Here is an 8,893-nt window from a genome sequence, read left to right as displayed (position 1 = left end):
TAGGCTTGGTCTAGGGCAGTAATTATTGAGTCACGTGACAGAAAAGGGAGCTTACAAAAAATTTACCAAATAAGGAACCCTATTCACATATTTCCATATTTGGTAAATTTTAGTCCTCTCCCTTCTCTGTCACGTGACTTTTTACTCTGATACTATATAAGTGCAGTTTTTTCGCATTAGCTCGTCATTGTTTTTGTTGCTGTTTTTGGTTTCGAGTATAGTTCTTCTTTTTTACGATTGTGTTAAAACAGCGCTATGGATAAAAGTAATTTTTACTTGCTTTCATCTTCGGAGATAACAGAGATGATTGAAGATGATGATGATGTTTTTTCTTCGGAGGAAGAGGATGATATTTTGGAGCAGCGAAAATCGGACTCTGAATCTGAACAATCTTGTTCAGACCTAGACGAGGTTAGTACTTCTGGTTCATTTTTTATGGGTAAAGACCGTGTAACTAGGTGGAATAAGGAAATGCCCCTTCAAACTCAGAGGAGAGAGAAAGAAAATATTATAACTCATTTGCCTGGCCCAAATGGAAGAGCAAAGTTCGTCAAAACACCTTCGGAATGCTGGAAGTTATTTTTTGATGACGATATATTAAATCATATTGTCGAAAATACAAATAAGTATATAGAGAGAATAAAAGAAAAATTTAGCCGCGAGCGTGATGCCATCTCAACAAATATTTGTGAAATAAAAGCTTTTATAGGAATATTGTTTGCATGTGCGGTGATGAAATTAAATACAGTAAATTTACGAGATATTTGGACCTCCGATGGTTTCGGAATAGAAATTATAAAACCTGTGATGTCAGAGAAAAGATTTAGTTTTCTAATAAGAGCGTTAAGATTTGACGATAAAGCTACTAGAAATGATCGTCGTAATACTGACAAACTCGCTGCGGTGCGAGATTTTTTTGAGAAATTTGTTACTAATTGCCAAAAGAATTATTGCCCATCGGAATATTTAACTATAGACGAGATGTTGGAGGCATTTAAGGGCAGATGCCAATTCCGGCAATATATTCCAAGCAAGCCGTCAAAATATGGGATAAAAATTTTTGCCTTGACAGATTCAAGGACTTTTTATAGTAGCAACTTAGAAGTATATGCGGGAATGCAACCGCAGGGCCAATATTTCACAAGTAATTCTCCTAAAGATGTTGTGTTAAGATTATGTAAACCCGTAGCAGGCTCTGGAAGGAATATAACATTTGATAATTGGTTTACGAGTTACGAACTTGCATTAAAATTATTAGACATAAAGCTGACGTCAGTCGGTACTTTAAAAAAAAATAAAAGAGAAATACCGCCAGAGTTCATTACTTCGAGAAACAGAACTGTATTCAGTAGCATGTTTGGATTCCAAAAAAAGTGTACTTTAGTTTCATATTCTCCCAAAAGAAATAAAGTAACTCTCTTACTATCAACTTTACACCACAACAATAGCATTGATTCTTCAACCGAGGAAAAAAACAAACCCGAAATCGTAACGTTTTACAATCTTACAAAGGGAGGCGTCGACGTTGTTGATAAACTGGCGTCACGTTATAATTGCGCAAGATACTGCCGACGCTGGCCCCTTGTTATTTTTTATAGTTTGCTAAATATTTCGGCCGTAAATTCTCATGTCATTTATTATCTGAATAATAAACTTCCACAAAATCAACGCAGAAGACACTTCATGAAACTGCTATCGATCGAACTAATGACTCCGCAATTAAAATTACGTGCACAAAAAGAAAATTTACCCAGAAACATTAGAACGGCAGCCCTTCAATTCTCTAAATTGCAACATGAAACATCAGAATCGGAATCAGAATCAACAACAGCATCAACAGGGACATCACCGGCATCAACATCAGTAGCATCCACATCTGCGGCATCCACATCTGCAGCATCAACATCACGGAAGCGATCATCCTGTTCTGATTGCGGTTATAAAAAGGGCAGAAAGACGACAAATAAATGTTTTCGATGTAATAAATACATTTGTGGTGAGCACTCACATAATTTATGTAAGTCATGTATAGAAAGTTCAGAAAGAACAATAGAATTAGAAAGTTAATACTATATGAACGTATTCATTTTTTATATTACCTATTTTTCTGTATTTCTTTTATTTTCTGGGTTAGGCATAAGGGGTTGCTTTCAGTGACTTGCAAACAGGACCTTTTGAATAGTGTCCAACAAATGAACGATATTTATAGATATATATATCAATAAAAATTGTTTATTTGTTGAATACTGCATCTAAAAAATCCTGTTTGCAAGTCACTGAAAGCAACCCCTTATGCCTAACCCAGAAAATAAAAAATTAACTTTTTTTGCATACGTTAATTATAATTCTTGCAATACAAGATGTACATAAAATTTTAGCATTGTATAATGTAAAATGTATAAACGAATAATAGAAATGAATATTTAAATGTATAAATAAATAATATATAATATAATTTTATCTGTATTACCAATTTATGCTGTTTATCTTAATTATTATTTATATAACTCTTGTATTGAAAGTAGAATAGATGTAAGCAAGAGACGAGATAATTGACATCTAGGCGTTAAGTGTCGCCTGGATGTCAATTTTCTCGTCTCTTGCTTATTCAGAGATCGGCGTGAAGTCCACCATCGTTAGGATTATTATAGATCTAATAGAATAGATGTAAAAAACATTTTGGTATAGTATAAACATTTTTTTTCTATTATATTTTTGTTCCGTTTTTTTTATTTTTTAAATACACTCAGTAATTAATATATATTATTCCTATATAGATTTATTAATTATAATAAACATACACTATTTAATATTATATGAAAATAACACTTTTTAATTAACATCTGAAATGAAGAAGTAATTGAATCGAGTCCCATCGCCATCTTTAATAACGCGCGACAGTAATTAATTGATTCTGAGCGCTTCGCGTTGCATCAATTTAAATAATTTATAAAAATTAAAATTATAAATATGTTTATAAAATAATTGACGATATCTGTTCGTAATAGTATTGTAAAACACACTGTACTTATAGTTTAGCATTTCTGATAAATTTTAATAAATATCTGAATTTTCGTATATTTTATATATAAAAATCGAAGAAAAAAACATAAATTTGTAAAACTTAATAAAAAAAATATCTACAACTTCATAACACATATAAGTATGAGAATCCATCAAAAAAAGATAGTTAATAATAATTAAAATTGAGAAAAAAAATAAAACTTTCAAGGTAAGGTAATTTCTGTGGTAAAATGTGAGGTAAGCGATCACGTGACGCCCGTCTCCCCATCTTCTGTAACCAAAACGGACGAGGTTGAAATAAAAGCCTAATCACCAGTAGAACTAAAAACAAACATCGGCGCGTGCCTAGAGCAATAAACTTGAACGGGAGCGAAGATGAAACACGACACTTTGTAATTTATGCTAATTACCTTCTAATATTAAAAAATTAAAATCATCAATAAATTATGATGAAATTAAAACTTTTTTGACTGAATTCGATTACAAACATATTAGTAAACTGGATTAAAGTAAAAATACCCGTTTTCCGATGTTAAATTTTTATTAATTAATTTTTTAAATTGGTGCCGAATTGACCGAGCGCGCGTGATTTCGATTTGACTGAGCGCGCGCGTGACGAAGGGTTAAGATAACTGTCCACCCGAAGCAATCTGAGAAAAATATTTCGCATAAGGCTGCACTAGCAACATTCATATCTTCGATTTTAGAAACAGCCATTTAGTTATACACGAATCGTTCGAAAAGTCTAACGAAATAAGAATAACGATGACTCGTTTAACTCGTTAGACTTTACGAACGTACCCTATGTTATATTCAACGAGCTAGAATGTACTACATATAATGGCTGTAGCGACGCCATGTTTAAAGCCGTGGTCACACCTTGTGATTTCCAGTCGCGCAGACAACTGCAACGGCGACGGTTGTTCTCGTTAACTTATAAACCCCTCTCGAAAACCGGCGCGCTGCAACCGCAACTAGAAAGAAGAAGCTTGTTCTACTCACACCGGTTGCAAACGCGCATCCAATCAGCAAACGCCTTTGTGCCATGCCATACGGTGACAACATTGAAAATAATTCATCATCTTGACGGAAAGTAAGAGGATTGTTACTTTTACAGAATCGAGATTCATCGAACTTATTCAGGCTCACGAATGCCTGTAGGATTTTAATTCTTCGTTTTATCGAAGATTTTATCACTTCGTGTATTCTCTCCAGCTTTAACAAATGATCGCCTTTTTTATTTTATTCATTGCAGAAAAGGAACTGCTTCCCATTTTAATAAGAAAAGTGGCTAAAATTCCGTAAATATTCTGAAGTAGAACGTGTCGGTAATATCACAAAAATAGTCAAAAACAAGCTACTGTAATTTTATTGGTTTATTATGAGGTCACGTGTTTCCGAGTTGCAGCGCCAACGAACAATGTGACGATGACAAGACGCGCGCAATTCGCGCTTGTTGCAGTGCAGTCACCTGCGCGGCTCGAAATCGCTAGGTGTGACCACTACTTAAAGAAAATTGAATACTCGCCCGTCATTTTCCTTTTGGTCAAGGGGCGTGCCATTTGTGTTGTGTAAAGGCAACGAACTAGAGTATTGTAATGTTGTGTAAGTGTGCAAAGGAAAGGAAAAGTTTTGATCCTTAACTAGGGCTGTTGAGACGGAGTCGGTGTCATGGAGTTTTAGTTGTTTAGTCGGAGTCGACAAACGTCCGCCGACTCCAACTCCTTTTTACTTTTCCAAACTTGTTATGTACTGTATACATACAATATATAAAACGGAAAACTATTGGAATCGTGTCAAATTTGACCCTCCGAGTATTTTGCAAATCTACATGTTTAACGACCTCCTGAACGCAAAAAATGTCGAATAAAGGGGAAAATTCGTGTGTGTGTTGGTGTCTAATTTGTTGAATATCTTTATTCTCTGTTCTGAGATATTAAACAATATCTCAGAATGGATAAAGTTTAAGAAACGAAATTTGGCACGGTAGCTTGTGTATAAAGAGGCGTTAATGCTATTAAATTTTGGCTCTTAAAGATCGAAAGGGTGAAGGGGTCATGTGTCATATCTCCAGTGTGGTCAGACATAATGAATATTTTACTCGTTATTAGCGTTCACAATTTTTTTTTAATTATTATAAAACTCGTCTCTACCTCAAAATTAAACTTTTTGTCATTTTATAATAGTACGGTAGTACCCAGTTAAGATGTTTTCACCTGAGATGTTTTTCTCCCAAGTTGTTCAAAATCTGCAGTATCATCATTTGGCCCATAAGCTGTGGTGTCGAAAGTTGTCGCCGGTCCAGGGAAAAAATTTACATGATCCTCGGGAATGATTGAAAAAAGCTATGGAACGAAGTCCGATTTCCTATGAATCTCGGGCCCAGAAAATTTTACCCTATCATCCCACTCTCTCGTCGGTCCTGCCTATAGAGAGGTTTCATGTCGACATCACGAGTGACGTTATGAGCATGCGCAATTGTCCAGCGCCATCTTTGTGACTCTTTGTGACTTGTTTACGTTTTGTGTGTGTTCACGTGCGCTTTAACTGGAGTTTTTGTGTTGTTTTTTTTCGTCGCGTATATCACTATGGTGATTTGTTGTGTAATTGGGTGTGATGCTAGTTCACTCAAGAACAAAGGAACATCATTTTTTAAAATTCCCGGCATTATTTGTCATCAAGGATCCCAAACTGAGGAGCTTTCACGAGGAAGGCAAACTGCATGGCTCTCGAGAATTAACCGGAAAAACTTCGATACGAATAAAGTGAATATCAATACAAGAGTTTGTCAGAAACATTTCATTTCAATATTTACATTAATAAACACTGTTATATTTTAAAACCTAAAAGAGTTTACTGATTTGCTTATATTAATTCATTTCGGTATAGTGCATTTATAAATGAATAACTAATGTAATTTCAAGCTTTAGCTAGTGCAAACTCATAAACGTTACACGTTAAAACTAAAAGCAAGTGGGCTTATTATATGCTAATTTCAACTAGAAAATAAAGGTACTGAACAATTTGAATTAAAAAAATTGCCACAGCTGTTTTTAATTAGACTTTTTTACTTTCAGACATAAATTCTTAGTTAAGAAATACGTAAAAACACGAGTTTTACGTACAAACAAAAGAAAACATATTTTTCTAAGCAATATTATTTCGCTGTTATTCATTACTTTTACTTTTATATCAGGAGAAACCCAGCCACTTGTTAAATAGTTATGGGCCTCTAAAGATTTATAAGCTTTCATTTGTGACAGGGTGTAGAAATTTGTTGTCAAAACCAAATAATTTATAATGTCACCAAATTCTACTTTCGGCCACAACTCTTGATCTACGACTTAGTCTGATAAACTGGCTTTGTATGGATCGCCTTGACATAACGAAATTTTCTCTTCGTATAGAGCTGCATCTCGTCCTGTTAGACTGCTAGAATAGCCCGCAAGAAAGAAGTCTTTTTAAACTTAATTCATGCTAATAGAACTACAGTATTTTTGTACGTTTAAACTAAAAAAAGACGTCGAACAACAAACCACGTGCAAGCTAAGCGAGCGAAAACTACCACAAAAATGGCGAATGGGCGGAGCAAACGTGTGTTTTATCACGTGACATGCGACCTTGAAACCTCTCTATAAGATACATTTTTAAAAGTTCCTGCAGAAATCCTGTAGTCTGGATAGAAGGCAACGCAACGTTCGATATTACTGATATTGGGAATTAATACCGAAATTTATGAAGTTAATTAATTTAACAACCCAATGCTAAGAAACTTTAAAATTTCAAAATTTAGATTATAAATAAAATTCGTTACAGTTGATTCCAGTATCGACAATTAAACGATTTTTAACCGACTAATCGTTTTATTTTGTATTTTTTAAAAATTAATCAGAATCGTCGTTATTATTACTTTCCCGTCGACTGTTATACAGTATAAGCTTATAACAAAGGAAAAGAATGACGATTAGTCAAAAAATGACTTCCCAGAGTTTTATTCTTTTGGACTCGGGAAGCCTTGAAACGTAAAGAAGTGCAAAAACATTCGGGGTATTTCTGTATGCACGGATGTTGGGAGCACGATTTAGTTCAACCACTTTGAACCTTAATAACTCCATTGTTAAACCATCTGACTCCGATTCAAAAACCACAGAAGTTATTAGGCTTCAAACAGCATGAACAAAATCGTGCTCCATATGATACATCTATACATACAGAAAAACCATTTTAAAAGTGTCCAACATAATTAATAATGCATTCGTTAAGTATCCTTTAATTCGTCGATATCTGCAGCGCAAGCCTATTGAATGTAATGGCCAATCATATGCCCGATGGTACTGTACTACATACCATGTTTACTTTGGGTGTATGTACTTTTGGAATCAAGCTGATCCAAGATTACTCTGATCGTTCAAATCGTGTACACAAACGAACTATAGCGATTTGCTCAATCTCTATCCGCGTATACAAACCTCCACTTACTTATATCAAATTTAATCGAATTTACTGAGAAAATATATTTTGCAAAAGATTTTCAATTTTTAATTAGAAAATCATTAATCAACTTTATTTTAATACTAAAAAGAAAAATATAAATAAAAATTTATTTTCCGGAAAGGATAAAATGCGTACATTTTTAAAGTAATGAAGGCTGACTTTAAAAGATAGATAAATGATTTTAAAACTTAATCGTGCCGTTTTAGATCATATTAAACTTAACAGTTTGTCATTTATTTGGAAGCATAGCCCTGAAATTTTGAAAAAAGACTTAAGAGTTCTCTTTCCTGAATTTAATTATATTCGGAACGATCTTAATTTAGAAGTCGAGTTACATCATCAATTTTATATACGATTTTTATATACTCGACATACTTTTAGTCTGGATTAGAGTACCTAGATATCAGAGTAGCGACACCCAAGTGTGAAGTCCCAAAAACGGGTTGACATTAATCATTTATATTAGACAATTGTCAAAACGAATGTAGAAAATCGTCTATTGTTAAAGGGGACAAAAACCGATCAAAGATCGGATTAGACGCGTTAGTCATTTGAAACCGCGACGCAAGAAAAAAAAAAGAAAGATGTCAAAAGGCAAAAAGGGCCTAATGTAAAATAAAACGCGATTATTGTAATAATTAAAGGTGGTGGACGAGAGTCCACCAGCAGAGATGGATCTTTGATAAGTCGCTCGTGTACGAAATTTAGATCATCAAAATTTGGAAAAAGGGAAAGGTTTTCAATAAAAAGGAACATCACATCAAATCATTAAATTTCAAAAATATCTCAGTCTAGACAACAATGGGGAAAATATGAGCGCAAGTTTCAAAGTTCCATCAATTCTTTCCGTCCTGAGTAAACGGAGGGTGTCAAGTAGATTCGTCGAGGCGACTCTCTCGTGACTCGAACAGGGGTCGTCTTTCGCTTGGAGACAAGCGAGGGACCAATCGAGAAGCGAGAAAGAGGGGACGTAGAGCCAACCAACATGAACCATACGAAAAAGATTAATTAATGTAATCGCCGAGCAGAGGAGACAAGAGACTTTTCGTCGAGAGGTTTTTCAAGAGAGACAAGAGGTGCTCCAGGAGGTCGATCGAAAAGTCCGCCAACGCCTGCCGACAAGTCGCTTCACCTGCCGCTGCCCCGGGGCCTACTATCTAGCAACGATAGGAAACACGACATCCAAAAAAAAAAAGAAAACGTTCGAACGTTCACCTGTGTAAAGAACTGTGCTTAGTGTAAGTTGTTTTGTGTTTAAATAAACGGGTTTTTTTGTGAGACACTTGTCGTCCATGTCGTCTCTCCCACACCCACACGCGAACGACCCTAGACCATCTTGTCGCGGGATTAACGATTCCCCCCTAGAAGTCGGCGG

At 34.9% G+C, this 8,893-nt stretch overlaps 1 protein-coding gene across 1 annotated transcript; it reads left to right on the top strand.

Annotated features, from left to right (window-relative positions):
- The first annotated feature begins 255 nt into the window (after window positions 1-255).
- On the top strand, window positions 256-2,067 carry LOC136985971 (piggyBac transposable element-derived protein 4-like). Its single transcript, XM_067283390.1, has one exon. The coding sequence runs from the start codon at window positions 256-258 to the stop codon at window positions 2,065-2,067; it is 1,812 nt and encodes a 603-aa protein (XP_067139491.1).
- Window positions 2,068-8,893: the final 6,826 nt, after the last annotated feature.

The sequence above is a fragment of the Centruroides vittatus genome, unplaced genomic scaffold (assembly GCF_030686945.1).
Source record: "Centruroides vittatus isolate TY-2023 unplaced genomic scaffold, ASM3068694v2 contig_983, whole genome shotgun sequence".
In the NCBI taxonomy this organism is placed as follows: domain Eukaryota; kingdom Metazoa; phylum Arthropoda; class Arachnida; order Scorpiones; family Buthidae; genus Centruroides; species Centruroides vittatus.
This window is presented reverse-complemented; position numbering and strand designations above follow the sequence as displayed.

Excerpts from the sequence above, each read along its gene's own strand:
- LOC136985971 (XM_067283390.1), top strand. The coding sequence starts at position 256 with ATGGATAAAAGTAATTTTTACTTGCTTTCATCTTCGGAGATAACAGAG.